The 23,859-nt window shown below is 37.3% G+C and overlaps 2 protein-coding genes across 2 annotated transcripts; both read right to left on the bottom strand.

Annotated features, from left to right (window-relative positions):
- Positions 1 to 9,330: 9,330 nt before the first annotated feature.
- LOC136800924 (major facilitator superfamily domain-containing protein 6-like) lies at positions 9,331 to 12,140 on the bottom strand. The gene is made up of 2 exons (XM_067057535.1): positions 11,829 to 12,140; positions 9,331 to 11,013 (listed from the first exon to the last, which is right to left on the bottom strand). The coding sequence occupies exons 1-2, from the start codon at positions 12,119 to 12,121 to the stop codon at positions 9,558 to 9,560; spliced, it is 1,749 nt and encodes a 582-aa protein (XP_066913636.1). The 5' UTR covers positions 12,122 to 12,140; the 3' UTR covers positions 9,331 to 9,557.
- A 5,094-nt stretch (positions 12,141 to 17,234) lies between these two features.
- LOC136800922 (uncharacterized) lies at positions 17,235 to 23,546 on the bottom strand. The gene is made up of 7 exons (XM_067057534.1): positions 23,456 to 23,546; positions 21,069 to 21,158; positions 20,382 to 20,541; positions 19,435 to 19,595; positions 19,001 to 19,180; positions 18,428 to 18,590; positions 17,235 to 17,781 (listed from the first exon to the last, which is right to left on the bottom strand). The coding sequence occupies exons 1-7, from the start codon at positions 23,523 to 23,525 to the stop codon at positions 17,574 to 17,576; spliced, it is 1,032 nt and encodes a 343-aa protein (XP_066913635.1). The 5' UTR covers positions 23,526 to 23,546; the 3' UTR covers positions 17,235 to 17,573.
- Between the last annotated feature and the right edge of the window lie 313 nt (positions 23,547 to 23,859).

Below are 23,859 nucleotides of genomic sequence, written 5' to 3'. Positions count from 1 at the left end.
GAGACATGAATTTGATTTTCAATTTTTTGGTTGATTTTTGATTCACTTGATTTTGATTTCTTACTTTACATTGTCAAGATCCATGAATGCTTTATTAAACCACATTTACCCTAGGCTATCTGGTAAGAACAATTTTTATTTTTCATTCAATCTTTCTAAATAATTTTCAATTTTTTCCTAAGTTTGATTTGTCAACTTAGCCAATTTCCAAGGAGTCAATTTCTCCGTATTTCAATTATCAAATTAATTTATCAATCAATTTTTTATCAATTTTTCCAAACTCGTGCAAACTTAAGTCCCATATTTGGATTTTGTCAAATTTTCAATTCATAAAATTTAGAAATATTCAATTTTTGTTTCAGTTTGAACAGTCGTTACAAACAAAGCCTGATCGCATTCCTCCAATCAACCCCAAATCCCTACATTCAAACAGAATCGCCTCGAAATCAAACAGCTGCCAATTACATCTACTGTCCAATCGTCTTCATCGCCACGCCAACTCAACAATTTGCCGCTGCGCATGCTACTTCGGAGCAAAAAGAAGTACCAACCACGGATAGGACCTCGAAAGTCCAATCCAAAAATGGCAACCAAACCAGATGATCAAGTGATACCAAATCAAGACGAAACCATTCCATCAGAACTCCATCGTGATGTCCCAAAATCACAAATCGCTATCGCAAAGCTGGTGAAATCTGCAGAGCCTGGATTGAAACTCATCCAAGAAGACATTGAAGATTTCATATTCGAGAATCCCATCATTGATTTGGTCGATATTGACGAAATAACTGATTCCCTGAACGCCATTGGAACACTCAAAGCAACATATAAACGATTGCATACTGAGCTTAAATTTGATGAAGATCAAAGGTACCAGACAACCTTGCAAACCATCAAAGCATACACCAAAGAGGGCCTCGCCAAGAAACGTAACTTAAAAAGTGCTATCACTCAAACAAATCAATCGGCACAACTCAAATCTATCGAATTTGCAAACAAAAGTATTCATCAGAAACTCAAACTCGTCGAAAGCAAGACATCCTTTGTTCCATCTCAATCACCAGATGCTGAACTCAAAAACGCACAAAAAGGAACAAGTGACATCTACAAATCACTCGAATGCATATCTAAAGATCTTCAACCACTCATCAAAGAAGCCTTTGGTACCACCAAACAATCCGAAGTTTTTGGACTTCAAACACGGTATGAAGCTTCACTCACCAATCTTCGCATACTCATTTCACTTATCGACAAAGAAGTCTCATCTCGTGAACTTGAGAAACATTCAAAATTCAAGGACTCCATCCTCAAAATCAAGCTTCCAAAGTTCAGTGGATTCGAATCAACTATGGACATCTACACCTTTCAAACCGAGTTTGAAAAGATTCACCTTCGTGATACACCAAAAATCTTCCTACCAGACCTACTTCGAAATAACTACCTGGACCAGCCAGCACTGTCAATTGTCAAAACTGACGCCGATATTGATGAGATGTGGAAACGCCTCAAGTCGTCCTATGGCAACACAAAGATACTACTCGACAACAAACTTTCTGAGCTCTCCAAACTTGACATCCTCTCCAAAATCAAATCACCATCCAAAGCAAAATTATCAGCACCATGAATGATCTAATGCTACTCAGCAAAAGGCATAAGATCGAACAAAAGTTGTACAATGGAGATGGACTGCAACATATCTACCTTCTCATGGGCACAAGCATGCCAACAAGATGGCTTCAATCAACGTGCGAGGACGAACTGGAAGAGAATGATCTATGGGACCAACTCATCATTCCTTGAGATCGAACGCAAAATCCAAGAGCAAAAACAACTCATCTACAAGTAAGAACCACAGAAACCACACAAACGAGATTCACCTTCCTATCATTCTGACGTCAAAGACGAACTGGTATGTCATATCTGTGGTGATCGCAATCATGTCGCAACCAATGGTCCAAGCAACACCAAAATTGTACAATATTTTGCATGCCCGAAATTCGTCGAGATGTCACCACTGGAAAGATTCCAAAAACTACGATCAAAGGGTCTATGCTACCAATGTTTATATCCAGGTGCACAACGCAAATCCGGCAAACATCAAGATGGTCAATGCCAACGAGCCTTCATCTGCAAGCATCCGTATCACGACGCATTCACAACCAAAATGCACGTACTCGTATGCGATTCCCACAAAGATGACCAACAAAATCTTGATCTGCTCGAACATTACAAATCAAGATGTATCACACGCCAACGTCAACTTCCATCATTCTCTAAAGAAATCAATTTATCACATCTTGCAATTGAAGAACATCCACCAATCAAAGATGAAGCCAACACCGTCGAAGAATCAAACCCAATCATCAAAGCAATCTACATTTTCCAAACGATTGAAGTCGATGGTAAGGAATATACAATCTTTTACGATACCGGATGTGCTAACTTTATCACAAGATTTCAAGCAACTCAATCGTTGGGTGCTCGAGCTGTTCAACAATACTCAGGCACAGTCTCGATGGGAGGAGTCGGTGGTTACAACTACGTTTCCATTCTATCCTCTCCAAGGCAAAGTTGAAAGAGATATCCAGCATCATTACCAGGAACAAGGTGGTGATCCAATGCAATTACCAAGTCTTCCAAAACGAGTTGGTGGTGATGTTGACTTCATGATTGGGATTCGACATCTTTCAAATTTCCCAAAGAAGATCTTTGAACTTCCATCAGGATTAACAATTTACAAGTCAAAGTTCAGAAGCGTCGATGGCAGCCAAGGAGTTATCGGTGGTCCACATGAAGTCTTTGGAAGAGTCCATGCATTCCATTCCTTCCAATCAAGCCACTTTATCAACAGCCAACTGAAGATCTATCGCCAAGGATACAACGTCAATCCAGACATCGGACTACTGGGTTATGAGGACATCAAACAAGACTACAACCAATTCATTCAAGTGGAATCAACTGGTAGTGAAATCAGCTTCAGATGTGTCAAAAGTCGAAATTGTACCACCTGCAAAGAACACAGTACTGAAGACACAATGAGTATTAGAGAAGAAGTGGAGCAGGACCTTATCAATCGTTCTGTGAAGGTCAACGTCAACGAGTGCATAACAACTGCTACATTACCATTACTCCAAAATCCTGAGACTGCACTTGCACCAAATCGAAGCATTGCTCTACGTGTGTACAATCAACAAGTCAAACGTCTTGCAAAGAATCAGCAGGACAAAGATGACATAATCAAATCGGAATCCAAACTTCAATCACTTGGTTATGTCGAATATGTAAAGAACCTACCAATTGATCAACAAAGAATGCTCCAATCAAACCCTGTGCAAAACTTCATTCCCTGGCGTGCAGTCTGGAAACCATCATCAATCTCCACACCATGTCGTGTCGTCTACGATGCTTCAATGCCAACTGAATCTGGGAAATCACTGAACGACATCCTACCCAAAGGACGCAATGGTATGAATAAACTTCTTGAAATCTTCCTTCGGTGGAGGGGACATAGATTTGCATTCCACACCGACATCCAGAAGATGTATAACACTATCAAGCTCGATCAATCTCACTGGTGTTTACAACGATACCTATGGCATGAATGACTTGCCTATGATGCATCACCAGACGAAAAAATCATCAAGACTCTTATATACGGAGTTAAATCAAGCGGAAATCAGGCAGAATTCGGTTTGAGGGAGACTGCCAAAATCTTCCAAGACCAACATCCAAATGTCTATCGTACTGTTTCAAAGGATATCTACGTCGATGATTGTTTATCTGGGCATTCAACACTGGAAGAAGTCCAAGAAATGTCCAACGAGCTTGAAGTAGTCATATCCCACGGTGGTTTTGCTCTCAAAGGTGCAACAATCTCAGGAAGTCATCCAAACGAAAACCTCTCATCAGTCGGTGAAACAATATCAGTTGCTGGAATGACGTGGAAACCAAAGGAAGATTCGATCGCACTTGACATCAAAGACCTCAATTTTGCAAAACGTTATCGTGGCAAGAAAGTTGGTGTCATCAATGAAGTACCAGCAAAATTAACCAGAAGACAATGTGTATCCAAAGCTTCAGAAGTCTTTGACTTATCCGGAATCATCACACCAATCACAGCATCGCTCAAATTAGATTTACATGATCTAGTAAACCGAAAACTATCTTGGGACGACACATTGCCTGAGAATCTTCGTCAACTCTGGATATCGAACTTCCAACTTATCTCAGAAATTAAAGACATCACCTACAGAAGAGCTATCGTACCTGAAGATGCTGAGAGTCTACAAATCAACACTTTGGATTTTGGTGATGCAAGTCAATCCATTGCATGTTCAGCAATATATATTCGTTTCAAGAGAACATGTGGCAACTACTCGTGTCAACTGATTTTTGCTCGTTCACGTATCCTACCAGAAGACATGACTCAACCAAGAGGAGAACTAGTAGCAGCACTTCTAAATGCTCACACTAGTGAAGTTGTTCGTCAGGCTTTCTCAACTCAACACAACGCATCCCACAAGTTCACTGACAGTCAAATCGTTCTTCACTGGTTATGTAATGAAGACAGACCACTCAAGAAATGGCTCAGGAGTCGTGTGGTTGAAATCAAACGTTTTTCTTCATCATCAAATTGGAGTTACATCAAGAGCACTGACATGATCGCAGACATAGCAACAAGGAGATGTGACTCAAATGAAGTCATTGCACCCAACTCTACATGGATCAATGGATTCCCATGGATATGACTTGTGACGACTTCCCAAATCTCACAGCAAAGGAAATATCACTCAGCCAGAAAGAGCAACAGGAAGTTTCCAAGGAAGTCAACACAACAGAACAACAATCACACTTCACCAAAGCAGATGTCAACGAAGCATCCAAGTTCTACAAGTTCTCAAATTACTTAATTGACCCGTTACGTCACAGATTTTCAACAATATGTCGTATCCTTGCAATGACCATCAGATTTCTTCGAAATTGCAAACATTCCAAATACAATCAGATTCCAAGACTCACAATTGAAGAATCATTGGAAGCTGCAAAGAATTACTTTTACAAGAAGGCTACCCAAGAAGTGATGGAATTCGTGGAACCATCAAAGTACAAAAACAGCAGCAAAATGGTCAACAAAGTGATGATCTACACTGGACGAATTTTACCAAACGACTCGATTACCATCACTGGAAAAGCAACTCAAGCAATGATTGATCTGTCATCTACTACTTTTGCAGTACCAATTGTGTGCCGTCATTCACCAATAGCAATCAGCATTCTTAACGAAATCCATTGGTATCATCCAACAGTTCGCCATTCTGGTATTGAAACCACATACAGATATCTTCTTCAACAGATCTACGTCATTGATGGAAGAGGCTTGGTCAAATCAGTACGTACATCATGCGAACGATGCAGGTACTTGATGAAAAAAACCATCGACATTGAAATGGGACCAATCTCACCGCATAATTTGATGATTGCACCCGCATCCTACTCCACCCAACTTGACATATGTGGACCATTCTTTGCCTATTCACCACAACAAAAACGTAAAAGCATCAAGGTATGGATGGTCGTCTTCTGCTGTGCAACAACAACAACTGTATCGGGGGGGGCGTACGGTTTCACGGTATCCGGGATAAGGCTTTTTTAAACACGGGATAACGGTATTTGTGAAAAAAAACTACGGGATGACGGGATTTCAGATGACCCACGGTGACGGTATTTGTCAGATTTCAATCTCGGGATACGGTATTTTGAGTAAAAATCTACGGTATTTCGGTAAAAATCATAAAAGGACGGTACAGCTGGTACGCAATTCTCACCACAACCAGAGAGTTAAAGGGTAAACGGGGCTTTAAATATTCGAATACTTGTTTGACAATGTTCTTTATATTGTGGACTACAAATGTCTTGTATAAAGATAGCATCAACAATGGTCCACACAGCAACGTTTTTGGAGGCAATTGGCAGAGCATTCTCTTTTCACGAGAAGAAACGTATAACGTGTTTGTTTGTGCCATCTTAAACCACCTCTTTTAAATCTTCAGTGTGTGCCAGCTGGGAAGGTATAAATAATAAGGCAAGGTAGATTTTCATAAAGAGGCGGGTAAAGGTTTTTAAAGGGAAATTTGTAACGATGGGGGACAGAACTTGTAGTTTGGTAATTATTTAAAACATTACCCAAATTAGGGAATAACTTGCATCATTATATGTACAAAATTTGTTTTGGCGAAAGTTCTTGAAAAAAGGCATTTTTCTTGGGACAGGTACACCCGTACATTTTAAGGGGATCGGCGTAACGGATTGACCCATTGAAGGGCGAGCGATCCTTCTGTTACTATGATTTACCTTTCTTGGTTTTACGAAAATTCTTCACGGGATCGGTATTTTCGGAAAAAAACCACGGGATGACGGGATTTCCTCGAAAAATTTACGGGATGACGGGATTCCAGATTGCCGTACGCCCCCCACTGTATCAATCAAGGTCATGGATGACTACAGCTCAACGGCATTCATTGAAGCATTTATCAGATTGTCATGTGAGGTTGGGTATCCAAAGCACGTCCTAACTGATGAAGGCAGTCAACTCCTCAAAGGATGTGAAGGCCTGCACTTCGATTTCATAGACACCCAGTGGAAACTATTCATCAACTTTGCTGCCGAGCTTAAAGTATGTCCTGTTGGGGGACATAACATGAACAGACGTGTTGAAAGAAGGATCCGAGAGATTCGTCGATCAATGGAAACTCAGTTCACAAACCAAAAGTTATCACTGATGCAACTCGAAACACTTGCTGCTCAAATCTCTAACAACATCAACAATCTACCAATGGCAATTAGAGGGATAAAAAGAGACTTCGAAAGCATCGATCTACTAACTCCCAATCGACTACGTCTTGGTCGAAACAATGATCGAAGTCCTACTGGCTCGTTCAACATCATCTTCAAGGATCGAATACTTGATCAGAACAAAGCAATATTCGACGCCTGGTTTGAAACATGGCTCGTAAATAATGTACCTCAACTCATGTTCACTCCAAAATGGTTCAAATCAGATCGCGATATCAAGAAAGGAGATGTTGTACTCTTCACTAAACACGAATCAAAGTTGTCATCCAGCAATCAATTTGGTATGATCGATTCCATTGAAACTGGTCGTGATGGTAAAGTTCGAAAATGTTACATTCGATATCGAAATGCCAATGAAAAGAAGGATCGAGTTACCTTTCGTGCTGTGCGAAGTATTGTTGTTATTCATCATGTTGATGAGATTGATTTAATGCATGAACTCTACAAAATTCAATGAATTGTCTTGCTGGGGGGGAGTGTAAGGATTCATCCTTAGTTCCCATGAGAAAACTCCTCTGCCTTGACGTCACGGAAAATCTAAACTAATTAATTTTTATAATAGGCAATCATTTTACGCGTCCCTTAGGACTTGTTTCTACTTCATCTGTGTCGCAGCGTTTTCTCTCGTCACTTACTCAAATTTTTAATCAGAATGAACTTTGTTGTTAACAAGAGAGCGTTGAAAGAACTTTGAGACATGAATTTGATTTTCAATTTTTTGGTTGATTTTTGATTCACTTGATTTTGATTTCTTACTTACATTGCCAAGATCCATGAATGCTTTATTAAACCACATTTACCCTAGGCTATCTGGTAAGAACAATTTTTATTTTTCATTCAATCTCTCTAAATAATTTTCAATTTTTTCCTAAGTTTGATTTGTCAACTTAGCCAATTTCCAAGGAGTCAATTTCTCCGTATTTCAATTATCAAATTAATTTATCAATCAATTTTTTATCAATTTTTCCAAACTTGTGCAAACTTAAGTCCCATATTTGGATTTTGTCAAATTTTCAATTCATAAAATTTAGAAATATTCAATTTTTGTTTCAGTTTGAACAGTCGTTACAAACAAAGCCTGATCGCATTCCTCCAATCAACCCCAAATCCCTACATCCTTCCACTATTAAATAATTTTTCGTAGCATTTTAATTGCATTTCTCATCAAAATACACTTATCCAATTCCCAAATGAGACTTTAAGTTAAGATTCAAACTTATCTAGTTAATTACTAATTATACCCCGTTATGACGTTTTAAATTTCGAGAAAGATGCAAAAACATGCTATGTATAAGAAATTGAATATTGACACCAGACATTTTTAAACTTCAACCTCAAGAAAGCCACCGTGCCCCCACGTGCCACAAAAAGATTTTCATACCACAGTGGAGCTATGAGACTCACGCCTAATATATATAAATCTCAGCTCTTCTTGGAGATATATTGGAAAGATATTCCCAATTCAAAATTTCGTGTCATTATAAGCATTTTGTTTGATTTTACTCGTCTGATGACGTTTTTCTCACACCAGATTTCATAAATGTATTCACTTGGTATTCTAGCATTTATTTTCAAACTTTTTAGCCAGCAAAAGTATGATCAGAAAAAGTTAGAGAACTTTTTAGAAATAAGAGTATTAATTAATTTTCAAAATCAGAATCCTTCGAGCCGCCACGCCATGACAGTTGTCCTTTGCGGACAAAGCCTGTACATCGATTGTTTTCTGAAACAATAGAAAGACAATACTCCGCTCTCCCACCGTTTCATTCGATGTTTATCCAGAGTCTCTATAATAAATCCATGGTAGAAATAAAGCAAAAAGTAATGGGCGTTTAAACTCAATCCCGTTACAATAATCGTATTATCATATAACGCCTATACTACTGTATTACACGCATTATAAACGACTCTAGTTTTCACGTACACACTCTCACATCTTGGCCTTTGGTAATTAGGGATAGCCGTGACAAAAGTCCATTCAAAGAAAGTCAAGAATAAGACAAAATGAATATAGTTAAACAATTCTGTTTTTAGAGTACAAAGAATATATAAATATCCCATAGTATACAATGATAAAGGATAAACTCTACATACATGCACGTTCTTTTTTTTATTAGAACCCAGTTTATAAGAACATTGAGGCCGAAATTCGTCAAAAAATTAAGAACATCGTAAGAACATGCCCAGCCTCAGTTCGGAAAAAAATGACAAGAAACTACAATTTTTTCCTCTTTTCAAGCAGTTTTAACCCAACTTAGGCATGGATTTTTTAAAATCGAGAGTCCAAATTGTACCAATTTTAAGTGCTCTTTATTTTGCATGATATTATCAATTTAGAGTAGTCTGAAAATTAAGAACGCATTTAAGAACATTTTAGGCTGAAAATTGCTAAAAAAAAATAAGCACATCCAGGCTCAGCCAAATTTTAGGTGTTCTAATAAAAAAAACGTGTATCTGAACAATTATTTGTATCTCAACAAAGAGTTAACCCATTCCGGACGTGTGGGTACTAAGTTACACATACTAAAGACCATACTTCAAACCTATATATTTCGAGAACTAAGCCTTTCAAAGAGCTGTCTAGTTACCTTTGGAAAGAGCAGAAAATTTTAAGTATTCGAGTTCTGTACCCATTAAAACGAATTTCTCTCGTCCTGAAAAAAAGGTTAATATTTCAACTTGGATTATGTATTTTAAGTTAACATTCAAGCATTGTTCTTTTTAAACATAACTTTCTCATCATCTTCCACTTTTAATTCACCAGATCTTTTTGAAGACATCATGATATAGCCAAAGATAACCAGAGTCCAAAATGAAACCAAAACAGACATACTACAAAATAAAGTCTTGCCATTATAATTCTCATAAATTCTACCACCGATTGTTAGTCCGATTCCAGGGCCAACTCCGTAAAATAAGATTAAACATATTGATACTGTGGTTGTTATAACGTCAACGGGGCAATGATCTTTTAGATAAGATAAGCATGTAGTTAGAATGGTACAAAATGCAAAACCGAAAAATGGTCGAACTGCAATAAGAATCCAAGGAGCATTTGATAAACCATACGTTAGCAGACATCCAACTTGCAAAACTGAACATAGAATCAAGGTCTTCCATGTTTTTAGAGCCCTTATTACTTTATTGGTGTAAAAGAATCCTAATGTTCCTCCAACAGCTCCGGCCATTGTAATCAAACTGTAATAAATCGAATCAGCATTTAAATCTTTTAACAACAAATAGTGAAAACTTAACATAGAAGATGCTGAAATACCAAACACCAGAGCTGTCAAATACAAAAAGATGATATCAACTCTAGATATGGTTCTGATTAATGTCCTTCGGAAACTTGACCGACTATTCGTAACATTGTTCAATCCGATCTTCTCAAAGACGTCCTCAGTAACGGCATTATCATCATCTTTTTCAGCATGTTTGAAAATGTGCTCATTTTCACTTTCATTGTCATCTTTACTGTTATTTTTCAAGTCTTCATTGAAATTAAGATCGCCATACAAATATATTAACGACACTAAGGTAGCAATCGAAAACACTGCATAACATAGAAACATTCCTGTGAAACATGAAATCGAAGCTTGAGGAAAATATTGGATGAACAGGTTACTGCTTATGTTGCCAATGATTGCACCAGCAGGAGATAAAGTACGTTGTCTTCCATAGATTACTTTTCTACCTTTGGATAACTGGATTTTACGAACAGTTCCCGTGTCAATAAAAGCAGCAATGCTGTTATCAGTAAAAGATGTTGCAAAGGCAAGGAATAGGAAGACGAAGAATAATTTCCCATATCTTGAATCATGATTGTTTGTAGTCTCATCATTGTTGCCATTGGTTAATGTTTTCGAAGGTGTTTTAAGCAAGTTTGTTAGGTTTTGATCAAGGATCGATACGGTCACGTTGTTAACCTTGGAAAATTGATCTGTATGATTATGATGAAACACTGTTGAATTAGTTGTCTTAGCAACTACTGATTTACAACTATTTGCTGTTGGTTGATTTGCCACATGGAGGGCAACAAATGGCTGACAACACATTGTAAAGCACGAAGCAAAGGCGATTATAAATATAATAAGGCGATGACTTTTCCATTTATCTGCCAACATACCCCAGAATGGACCGCCGAGGATAGTTCCAAGTGTGCTAAAAGTATAAAGAGGAATTTTGTGAACACATTGTTCTATGCTTTATAGATTGGGCTCTTCCAGAAAAAAAATTGGAACATTGGGGTGGAGGATACAGCACTTTTTGGAAATCCCCCCCCCTCCCGAACATTGTGTCCCTCGACCCTCTGGACAGCAGGTCTAACTCCCGGAACAAGCATCAGTTGAACCCTCGGACATTCAAAACTTACTAGTAACTCTACACAAAGCAAGCAAGTTTATCCCAAACAGAGTATGTCCCCCTCCCCCCCTAGGCAAATTTATCACTACTCCCCGAACAATATATCGGTATTAAGAGATTTGACGAAAAAGGTGACGGGAAAACTGTATTTTAAAATCAGACGGTGACGGTATTTAGCCTTATTTTTTGTCATTATGTCGGTATTTTAACCTCTACAAACTGGTGTGACGGTGTTATTATTTTTTTCAATTTTCGGGATTTTTGGATTCAGCAAAAATCGTGATGGGAAAACGGTATTTTGAACCCCTACAAACCGCCCCCCCCCCCCACAACCCATACACGAACATTTTCTGGAAGAGCCAATTTCGAGGATTTAAAGAAGTTGAAGTTAATGCCTCGTCAGCTGCCTCGTTTTGAAAACACTACAGCTCTTTCCCACAGACACCCGGGTGGGCCCCTTCATCTAGAAAAATTGGCCAAAATATCGTTCCCTGTGGAAAATTATACTCAAAATAGGTTTTTCCCCCGCTGTAAATAATGAATACTGATTTTAGTTTGTGATCTAGTCTATTTTCACATATCGTGTATATTAGCTCAAAAAAAATAATGCATACCTAAATCCCAAAATAACTCCAGCTTCCGATTTCGACAAACCCAAGCTTGTTAAAAACAAAATCAAATTTGGTAGATAAGTCAGCTTTTTGGCAGAGTCGGTGAAATAGCATATTTTAGCAGGTAGAAATTCAGTGTTGACATTGTACCATTTATATTTAGTGGATACTTCTTGGTCCTCTTCCTTTACCAAACGTTCTGCATGAGGCTGTCCAGAGATGATGGTATCAGTATCGTTGGAATTTTCACCACAAGTAGAAAAAGAACAGTTTCGCTCTGCTTTCGTTTCAACCATTTCTAAATTTAATTTGTATGTGACTATAAAAAAAAAGAGAAATATTTAGCTAGCTTAGTTAACCGTTTTCACAAGGCTAGGAAACACGATTAATGGCAACCCATCTGGCACACAACGTTGTTTCAACGTTTATCTAACGTTCAAAACATCCATAACGTTAGATGAGCGTTGAAACAACATTGTGTGCCAGCTGGGAATATAGCAGTTTCGGCGCTTTAAAGACTAAATTTTGCTTTGAAATACTGCCGTTTAGTAACAACTTACAATCAGATTTATCCTGGTGACTGAATCAAACTAACTTAGATTTCTAGGCAATTTAGCCGAATTTTGAACTATTTTCTTTGTTTTTGTTCCTATGAAGTTAGATCGCCGCCAAAATTCGATCCTTCAAGTCGTCCCGTCGTACTAGAAGTCGTCCCGTCGCACTAGAAGTCTGCAGGTCGCATTAGAAGTTCGCAAGTCGGAATCTTTTGGAAGTCAAAACATTCCAAATTTTAAGTCGAGTCGTTGCCTCAGAAGTTGACTCGTCGCAAATTTCGGCAGTCGACTCATCCAAAAGAGTTGGACTCTAGGCTATTCCAAAAAAAAACTTTATTGTTTCGTATATCAAAAATCGAAATATTGTAGAGATAAGTCGGATGATGTCGGAGATAATGTTATGTTCGTGTGGTGTGCAGTTTTTGTGCACGTGCAGAGCTCATCCAGGGAAAACTTCAATGATCAAAATGGAAGCTGGTGGAAACACACGTGTGGAAATTTACTTATTGATTTTACTTATTGATTAGAGCTTAAAAACTATAAAAAGTTATTGATTATTGTGTGCAATGTTGGGTCCAGTTTTCTTTTCTCTGAATAATTATGAAAACAATGTGAAAACAATGTGAATTTATATTTTTATCTCCATAATATACCTGATGGATGACATGAACACTTATGAAAACAGTTAAACGTACATGATTGGAACATATATCAAAGTTCCGACGAGTTAACTTCTGATAGGAACCACTAGAAACTTGTTATGGTTCGACTTAAAAGAATTTACGACCTGCGAACTTCTAGTGCGACGGGACGACTTGAAACTTGGGATGATTCGACTACCAAAAATTGCGACGGGACGACTTCTAGTACGACGAGACGACTTGAAGGATCGAATTTTGGCGGCGATCTAACTTCATATGTTCCTTCCATTGTGTTATTTGTTCACTCTATAGACTCTATAGATTTGGGTAAGAATATGAAAATGGTCGCTCCTATTCATGATATGCACTCATTACGGTGGAACAAAGATAGAAAAGTTGCATAATTTCGTGAAGTCATTGCAGTGGTGCATATCAAGAATCGACCTTTAAAGTGCACTTTTAGTTGCCTGGACCCTTTACTTTTAGGGCCACACCCACTTACCTTGACTAACCCATTATTAGTCAAAATGATTTCTTTTATGACAAAAGAACGTGAAGAAGATATTCTCACACACCCCTGTCTCACAACTTTGGTGAGCACTGCGCATCCCAAGACTCAAAAAGAGAAAGATTTGGCCAAATCATTGGTCCATTTGTGTCAGTTGGGTTAATCATTAGCACCCGACAATCACATGGCAAATTGTAAGAAAATGTCAATCGATCAGGTGAAAAAAAAACTTATCGAACCTCTATAACCCGAATTTCTTCATCTCGAACAAGTTTTCTGGTCCGTTAAGGTAACAAACCCTTTTAAACAAGTCTCTATAAATGCCATAAATCACAAGTTTGTCTTTATATTCTCTAGCTTAATCTCCTTCAATCCCGCCAGCAGTCTCATTACAGTAGCACATAAACACTATTGCTATCAGTTCAATTTTATTGGAAAAAATCAAAACAAACAAAAACAGTAATAAAAGCAGTAATTTCATAATATAAGCAAAAATCAAAAAAGCAATCACACTTTGTAGACATAATTAAGCAATCATTACCGCAATTAAAACTACAAAAGGATGGCTTTTAAAATAATTTCAAAGAGGAAAGTTGATGAGATTTCTCTGCAGTGTCATAATAGTTCTATTTATACTGATACGAGCAATTTGTCTGAGACGAGCAATTTAGAAAATGAGCATTATGGAGGAGTGTGCTTTCGATTCATGTTTCAATAAATAGGATCTCCTCCACAGATCACATTTTACAAACTACTCGTCCCAGACGATTTCTCTGTCTCAGTATAAATGGAACTATTGCTTCTTGCTTATGTTTGTTTTTATTTATTTACTCTTAGGTGCCAAATAAACGGGGGGGTTGGAATAAAAGGGGGGGTTGGAAAATCTTTGAGATTTTAATAACCGGGCGGAACCTAATTGCCGGGGGGGGTTGGAAATTGTACTTCTGAAAACCCAAAAATAAGGTAAATATAGGCCAAAATCAGGCTATTTAGAGCAAAATAAGGGGCCTTCTCATTGACAGCTGAGAATATTTTTAAAAATCAATAAACGGGGGGGGGGGTCCTAATAAGGTCCGGGGGGGGGGGGGGGGGTTTGGAAAATTTTCGAAAAATTAACAAGCGGGGGGGGCCGTTTATTTGGCACCTAAGAGTATCCCACTAAAACCGTTTCAGTTCTTTTTTTGCGCCGCTCTGCCTTGCCCGAGCGGCTTCAGGCGAAATTGTGTATTAATGGTTCAAGTCATGCGGAGTCCTGGAGACTCTACTGTAACACTCTAGCATACACTGGCGCATTTAAGACAATAGAGCAAGTATGTCGGAAACATGCGAAGGAGTGCAACGCTCCTTAAAAGACAATGAAATACACTTTTTCGACCGTAGTCACGCGATCAGACACGTGCCACTTAATTATTTAATTATTCCCCATATACTCGATCCAATCCTTTTTTGACACCTTTTTCTATTGTCTATAGGTGCGAAAAAAAGACTGTGATATGGTTTTAGGGTGGTAAAACGGACAAAAAAATACCCGCGCGGCAATTGGCGGCTATGGTTGAAAATGTGTATTACACTTTACAAATCTCTTCCGCTCATAAGTTCGGCAAACAAGTCTGAACTGAAACCACCTACTATGCCATACATTATAAAGTTTTTCTAACAAAGTTAAAAAAAATTGTCCGAAAAAATGTGATCATACAAAACCCTCAGAAGTTATGATAGTAAAAAAAAAAACCTCTTCTGTGTAAAAGTTGATTTTTTTGACTACTCTCTACGTTACATCATGAAATATTTATGATTTTAATTTTTTCATGTGACTTTTTTCTCAATAATTGATACTGGAAAAACCATTGTTTTGGCTTTGGGACAATAATCTGAAGTAATCTTTTTATAGAGAATGTTTAATCTATTATAAAATAAAGCAATAATACATCATCTTATGCAACTCATGTTCGGAGGTTACGATAGAGTTGCAAGCTGACGGGTTCAGTCCGACTTAGTCTTAGGTTCCAAATAAATGGGGGGGAAATTTTCGAAGTAACAAGTGGGGGGTGTGCATTTGGAACCTAAGAGTAGTGGACTTAGAAAGAAGGAAAAATAGGATGATTATTAATTGGGATTTCACCAAATTTCGATATTCCAAGGAGCGGAAAGATGAAATTTTCCCTTTTTTCCTGAAAATTAGTAGGACGAGATTTAGTTTTCTCTAACCCTTCCACCATCTTTATCATTTTCTAAGGTATGTCTCCAATTTCTCTTGTATTTGACCCAAAAAAACTTCCCTTAGATAATACCTCGAAAACTGTCCGAAAATAAGCCAATTTCTGCCTGAATGGGTGGGAAATATAATGATTCTTGTGAATCTATTAGAGCAGCAACCTCGTTCCCATGTATCCCAGGCTTTATTTACGTTACTCTCAGAGGGGGAACTTCTCAAAACAATACGTCATAAAAAATCTGACGCTGCAATACAATAGTTTCAAATCTAGAACAAATTACGTGGTTCTGGTGATTGTGTTGGTGAATTTGGTGGTTCTGATGAAGATGCTGGTCCTAATGTAGTTGATGGTCATAGGTGAATTTGATGGCAGAATTGTTGGTTATTGTGAAAACTTAATGTAGTTGATAGTGCTAGTGGATGCCTTCGTACAATCAACAGTATCCACAATAACAAAAATAATCATCAAATGTTACGAGGAAACATTTTTTTTAAGCATTGTTTTCACTGGCAGCTTTGGATCCACGATCTTCAGAACATATTCACCATTGACATGATCACCAGTACGGTTGATTTCATCACTGCATTCTCCAGTATGAAAGGTATCTCTGGAACTATGAACTTCTGATTTCTCTTATTTGAGGATTGTGAATTCAAACTCAATTATCTTTGTTTGACTCTGAAATTTGGTGTGCTGCAGAGCAAAGATATGGTATTATAAACCTATACAACGTAAATGTTTTAGAGAAAAGTTTTGTGGGTAAAGGGAAAAGGTTATATTTTCACAGGGGGGATTTTAAATAGGTGGGTGTAAACCGTCATTTTGATGTATTTTGAAATGAAAAATGACAAGCCATTTCCGTCTGATGTGTTTTTAATCATCGAAAATAAATGACTGATTTTCGTCAGTCAAATTAAATTAACATTACATTGATCAGCACCATCGATTCCATTATTTTGAGCCACCCCTGTGGCGAACGGGCCAAACCTTAGGTTTCATATTTTGGGCAACCAGATCACAGTTTAGGGTGTGGCTGCATGTCTGGAAAGGACTCGAGTCTAGGGGCTAAACGAGATAGTAACCCAGCTGGCACACAACGTTATTTTAACGTTCAAATAACGTTATTTGGACGTTATGAATGTCACATGGACGTTGTTTTGACGCTGTGTGCCGGCTGGGAAAGGAATAATGTGACAACAACAATATATTTATTTCTAGAGAGATAAAACTTCAACTAAATCGATAAGATTCACATATTAAATACAATGAAGATAATTACTAGAAAAATAAGTGGCATGGAACTGATAATATACAGTTGACTCTCATTAATTCGAACTCAAGCGAAACCTTATTTGTTCGAACTACAGAGAGATTCGAATTATGGAAAGCATTTTAAGACCTTAAGAGGGTTTCTCTTTGATGGGATTTGGAATCATAGAAAGATTCAATTAATCAACAACATCAGTTATTTGTGATGACAAAATCTCTATACCAAGGCAGAGCTCAAATCAAAATTTATTTTTCTTTAAAAAATTAAAAGATTAAAAGATTCAATTAATAGAAGTTCGTATATACAAGGATCTACTGTATTGGAGTGATGATAGAGTGTCTAAAGGCGATAGCGTCACAAACCAGGATTCCTAGTACGAATACTTGCACCTTCCCTAAGATTAGCTATAAAAAAAGCTAATTCCGCCTACAATGGACCCACTTAAAACAATCGAAAAACTGTCTAAAAAACCTAGATTGCTGAGAAATTCAAATATGAAAGAAATATCAATTTTATCCATTTATATCCATTTATACATTTATTAACCATCAATTTAATATTAGCCATCAATATCAACCGATAGACGCATATCACTGACACCAATATTTCCTTTAGCAATCTGCTTTGTAATAAACGAACCATTCTCACACTTTTGAGTTGAACAGGGAGCTAAACTACAATGGAGATAAATCTGAAAGCTTCGTCTTGTAATAATATGTATCATTTGTAATAAAGCCCTTGAATCACCATCTGATACACTGTAGATCCTAAAATTGAAAAAAAAATAAATAAACTTTTTTCAAACTTTAATACACGGGTTGCAAAATTATATCAATACAGTCAAAACATGTGATTACTCGAAAAAGTTCACGTGATTTTATTCCCTTGTTACTTGCTTTACAAGTTACATCTGATAACTTTATTAGTGTCAATAAATTCGAACCAATCAGAAATAAATGTCATGTAACAAGCACATAAAGATTTCGAGTAAAAACGTGATTTGTCTTCAGATTTTGCAACCTACGTATTGACTTCCCTGTTACTGTTGATACGTTTTAACGTTATTTTTTCGTATTTTTCGTTGGAACTTTTTCACACGGTTGGGATGAAAATCTCTATCAAAATTCAATTTTAAGTTTGAAATATACAGTAGGGACGGTTTTCGAGTGCAGTTTATTACATTGAATTTCGAACGGGTATATGATCAAAGTCAATTTACAAATTGATTATTTTTCTCCCCGGGGGACGAAATTTTGGCCTAATTTTCCAGTGTTGGTCCCAGCGTGTCTGTGACACAGGGGTGCTATCGGACATTTCTAGAAAATTAGAAATCAGAAAAATTCAATCACTTGTATATCAAGCGTATAATAATTCCTGGATCTGACCATCCCTATACGATCCAAAAAACCTTACTTTGCAGGAATGGCCAATGACATCCTTGTTTCGTCGTTTACATTCTCCGATGGCGTAATAAAACAATGGAATCCGAATTCCAACATACTCAAAAGTGAAATGTCACGTTTCTTCTTCGATTTAATACTGAAGTTTTCCAATACAGGATCTTTAACTATTTGCACTGAAAAATGAAATTATACGATGGATAGATAGAGTCTATTTTACATGGGTGGTCCACTAATCTAGAGCTTTTAAGGCATTCTATCGATTGTTTTCACGGCTTGCACGGTCACCTGGTTTGGCTATCTATGAACTTTACGGAATATTAGCAAGAGCGGAGATACGTTCCGAGAACACTTGGATGCCTTTGACCACTTGGCCACTCGGTCATTTTAAGTTAGAGATGGATTAGTTTTAACTTAGGAGGGCATCCGGGGGTCGCCAACACCGAAATACCGTCATATTTTTCTTCAAAAACCGGAACGCCGACAGAAAAAGGACTGATACTGTCACACCGTACGACTTTACTTAGGATACTGACTTATACTATTTTTGCAAAGGTAGATATTCTATAGAATATAACCAACTTACAATTGCTACACGGAACATTGAAGCAAGGAAAACGATCGGCTTTTGGTCCAAGATGTCGGCAATCGAGTCCACCAAACTTTGGTTCTGGATTCGTACATTCTCTACTTCTTCGCATTTGTCCAACATCACATTCTTTGCTACATTTACCAAATTTTGTCCATGGGGTATATCCACCGTTTACTAGAAGAAATTGACGAGAAAAATATGTGATAATAGAAGATTTCCAAACCGTAAAGAAGTAGCACAACACAGCGTACCCAGTAACGTAGACAGGAGAGCAGATTTTTATGACAGATAATTAGACGTGTCTCTTTCACAAATTTTGCCCCCTTCTGTCTACGCAACACGTGGAATTTCTCTGAGAAATTACAAAATGTTCCTGGAAGATTTTTGGTGAACTTAACCGTTTTTAAATTAAAATTTAACATTATCACCTTTAATGCCAAAACTAAATCTCATTTGTTCAAAATGCTCATCCCCTTTCTTCGAGAATTTTGTTTTGTAGAAAGCTGTGATGGTGTATATCCCTTCAGCGTATTTGTCATTCATATTCAACAACAGGAAAACAAACGTGCCATCTATTGTTAGGTATGAACTAAACAAAATAAATGCGGAAACTTAACGAAAACTTCTTTGTGAAGCCCCAAATTGATTGCTAAAATCAGCCAGGAAATTAGAATTTGTTAACTTTATATCTTTTTTTTTTCAGTTCCCAGTGGTGGATCTGAGGGGGGTGGGTTATGTTGTAGCTATCCTAATCCCATATAAAAAAATGAACATACGCCGTCATTAATTTTGAGTCCCCGTTAGATCCGCTACTGGTGGCATCCAAAAGATTTTACTTAAACCTCAGATGAGCAAAATGAAAAAAGATGTACAAAACCAAAATCAAAATATAGCGAAATTTCACTTGATGATTATGGGTCATCAGAAGGTCTTAGTACAATAGCGCAGAAAACGTCCTCTACATTGCCCGATGGGCTATTCCAAAGAGAGTTTGTACCACCTATGTTGAGGAGGCGTCCAGGGTGTTCTGGAAAATAAAAAGTCCAGGGTGGTCTTTTTTTTCGAGTGTAAAATTTCAGGGTAGTCAATGAAATGAGGTGGGAAATCCAAGTTGGTCAGTAAAAATGAGGGTGAAAACCCACGGTGGTCAGTAAAATGAGGTCAGAAATTCAGGGTGTTCCTGTAAAATTGAAAAAAATCCAGGGAGCCACATTTCCTAAAAGAGACCTTCTCAACAATTTTTTTCTTGAATAGCCCAATGATGGTAGAAGAATCTCTCGAAAGGTAGCAAAACGTAAACTTGAGAGACCAAAAGGTGAAATTGACCAGCAGAAATAAAATACGATGAAGAAAAAATTAACTTTGTAAGTGTTACCCATATCTTCCGGTTGTTGATTTGAGATTAGAATAAAGACTTCGAAAACGTCTTCTATCTCCAGAAATCAAAACATCTTCATTGTGCTTGACTACCATCTCCACAAGCTCTTCGCGTGAGTTGAATGTCGTGAAACTGAACTCGATCATAAAATCGTAACCTTTTACGTAAGAATAGAAATATTCATACAGTTTCAGCTCTTTCATTATATTGCCAAGCTAAACTTCTTTTATTTGTGGAGAATTCTTACCGATTAAAAACTTAATTCAAAGTAGCACGCTAAAATAGAGAGATTGTTTAAAAAGAGCATTCCAACGAACCCAAACATAACCTATTTTGCTTTGGCTAAAGCAAAACATTATGTTTATACACGGTGGTTTAAAAAAATCTTTAAATTTTCAGTTTCCTATAGTACTGCAGGAGTTAAAGTCAATCTTCATTTATTCAAGATGACTGATATTTCAACCTCCTCTTACTTAGATAACATGGCTCCAGTTCCTCGCAAAATTAGCATTCCTGATGTTCAACCTCTACCTTAACATCTCTAAAACGCAATGTTAGAAATGACCCAGCTGGCACACAACGTTGTTCCAACGTTTATTTAACGTTCACAACGTCCACAACGTTAGATGAACGTTGAAACAACGTTGTGTGCCAGCTGGGGACGTTCAAAATAATACCACTAACCTTTAGTTTGCAAGAAGTTATAACCTCCATCTTCACTCTCTTTGATAACTCCACTTGTATATTCCAAGCATAATCGTCCGCCACATGGTCCTGGAGAAAGAATTAAGTTACTCTGTTTAATTCATGAAGATGATGTATTTAATCCTAGGGTGTGGTAGTACGGTTGACTCTCGCTTATTCGATCTCGAACTGGGAATCTTATTTGCTCGAAATACAGAAAGATTCGAATTATTGAAAGTATTTTAAGAGGGTTTCTCCTTGACGCGGACTATAGTAGCCAGTAACATGTTCGATTTATAAAAAGAATCGAATAATAGAAGTTCGAATAAGCGAGAGTCTGCAGATTAAAATCAGGTTCGACCACGATCAACGGTATGACCTGAACATACCCAGATTATTTTCAGGTCATGTTCAGGCCACAAAATCTTGGATTTTTGTCTCAAAAAACTTAGTCCGAACACGCGCAGGCATTTTCAGGTCTTGTTCGGGAGTTTTTCAAGTTCAAAATCTCCAAGTAGCTCGAAAGAGCATACCAAAGGTCGTGTTCGGCCTCACGAGTATCGTTCGAGTGCTATACACGTTTTTTTTATTTAAAAAAACACACTTTTAAGAAACATGAGGCTCAGAATGCCTAAAAACTAAGAAACATCTAAGAAACATGCTGAGGCTGAGAATGAGAAAATGACGTTTTTTTAATTCGTTTTTTTTAAGAACCTTCCAATCCAGCCTTCCATGAGGCTGATTATGTCAAAAAGTTTAGAAACATGTAAGAAACATTTAAAGGGGAATTAACGTTTGGAATTAACCCTGAGATTTTTTTTCGAAACATTAAAGAGGAAGAAAAATGTGATCGAACAAAAAAAGAACCACTTCATAATGTCTTTTATTCATTGAGTTATTCAATCTTTAATTTCTCACAATTTTGACTCTACAATGGAGAAAAACTCCCCCTCTGTTGATTTTGTGACGTCACATGTGCTCCAACTATTCTTACTGTTACACTCTATTTGGTTGTAAAAGAGATAAAAAAACATAAGAAATTAATCTTTTTTAGAGTAGTTATAGCAAAACGTTGAAGAAATAATACTAGGAGAGTCTAGTTAGTATTCCAAAGGTGCAGTGAACTTTCTAACGGTAAAAAGAAACTCAAAAACTGCATTTTAAATCATCATTCACCACTCTTCCCTTATAAAAAAGAGAAACACAGGGCGTATGCTACGTCACATTTTTCGTATCCATAGCTACGCAAGGGAATTTTCAAACAACTCTTATTCCGGATGTAGAAGAGTAAAGCCCTATAAACCATATATATTTGAAATTGTCTCAATGAGCTCTATTTGAATCTGTAATTTATTTGTTGACAATTTTGAAACGTTAATTCCCCTTTAAGGCTCAAAAGGCCGATTCCTTAAGAAACATTGAGGCTGCTTGGTGAAACCAGTTTCTTTAAAAAAAAAACGTGTATATGCGTCTCGCCTGAACTCTAAATTTTGAAACACATCACGTTATATTCCTAAAGTCTCAATATGATTTTAACTTTTAATTTTTTTCTCCGGGATAATAAAGGACGAAAATTTGAATTTTACTTTCAATAAAATTGTAAACTTAATAGGATATATTCTCTTCTTGATTATGAATTCTTTTGCAGAAAAGATAAGAAATTTGATCGATTAACCCTGTATTGGCCTTATTAAGAGGTTATAATTAAGGGAAATAAAACAGTTTTACCTAATCAGTGATGCTTAAGTAATCCCTTTATTAATTAATTGATTGTGTGGATTTGAGACCTTTGGCCCAGAATAAATTCTACACGAAGCTTTAATAATTTTATTCCTATATTGTTTCTCAGAACCATATTGAAGAAAATATAATTGGTAAAGACTTTCCAAAATCTGATTGCGTCTTTTCAATTCAATATTATACTAAAATACACCATACATTTCCTTATTTTTTCAAGCTTGAGGAATTGCGTGCTATCTGAGTAGACGGATCTATGACAAAATTATGAATTTGCTTTTGAGCAAAAAAAAAAGCTGAAATAGGGTCCCTGACCGCCTTTGAGAATCATTTCCCGATCTAATCAGATTTTAGAGCTCCCTTCTTCTCACGGGCTACTAAAATATCCTCACTGGATCAGCATGGCCCCCGTCACCGGGGGGAGGGGGCCAGGGGACCATGGCCCCCTCAATATTTTTGCAAAGTAATTTTTTTTACTTTAAAAAAAGTTATATATACCGTTTAGAGGGATGAAATAAGGGTACAAAGTCGAAAATTTTCTTCGTCGCCCAACCATGGTGGGCGACATATTTTTTTGGCCCCCTCAATTCGATTCGCACGCCGGGGGCCACTGGATCAGTGAGAGAGGGGTATTAAATGGAAATTATTACCTTGGCCATAGGTTGGATGTACAAAAATCAAACCAATGATAGCTATGCAGGTAAAACTGATCACCATCATGCACAATTATATACTTTGAGATGTTTTTTGCTTATTGCTTGAACGAAAGAAATTAGAGTGGAACCTGTCTAAAGCGAACATGGTATGAAGCGGACATTTCTTTAAGACGGACACTTTTTGACACCAATGCAACAGTGGTCACTTTAGACAGATTCAAACTAGATATTCAATATTCAATGTCGTGTGACTGGGTGGCCCCTACTAACAAGGATATCTCCCGGACTCGAGAACTAGGCCTTCCCAAGAGCTCCTTCAGCTACTGTTAGATTTTGAGTGAGATAGGTCTATTTGAGGCGTTGTACCCACTAAAACAAGCGATAATAGTATACAAAGT

The sequence above is a fragment of the Clytia hemisphaerica genome, unplaced genomic scaffold (genome assembly GCF_902728285.1).
Source record: "Clytia hemisphaerica strain Z4C2 unplaced genomic scaffold, Clytia hemisphaerica genome assembly, whole genome shotgun sequence".
Taxonomy (NCBI): domain Eukaryota; kingdom Metazoa; phylum Cnidaria; class Hydrozoa; order Leptothecata; family Clytiidae; genus Clytia; species Clytia hemisphaerica.
This window is presented reverse-complemented; position numbering and strand designations above follow the sequence as displayed.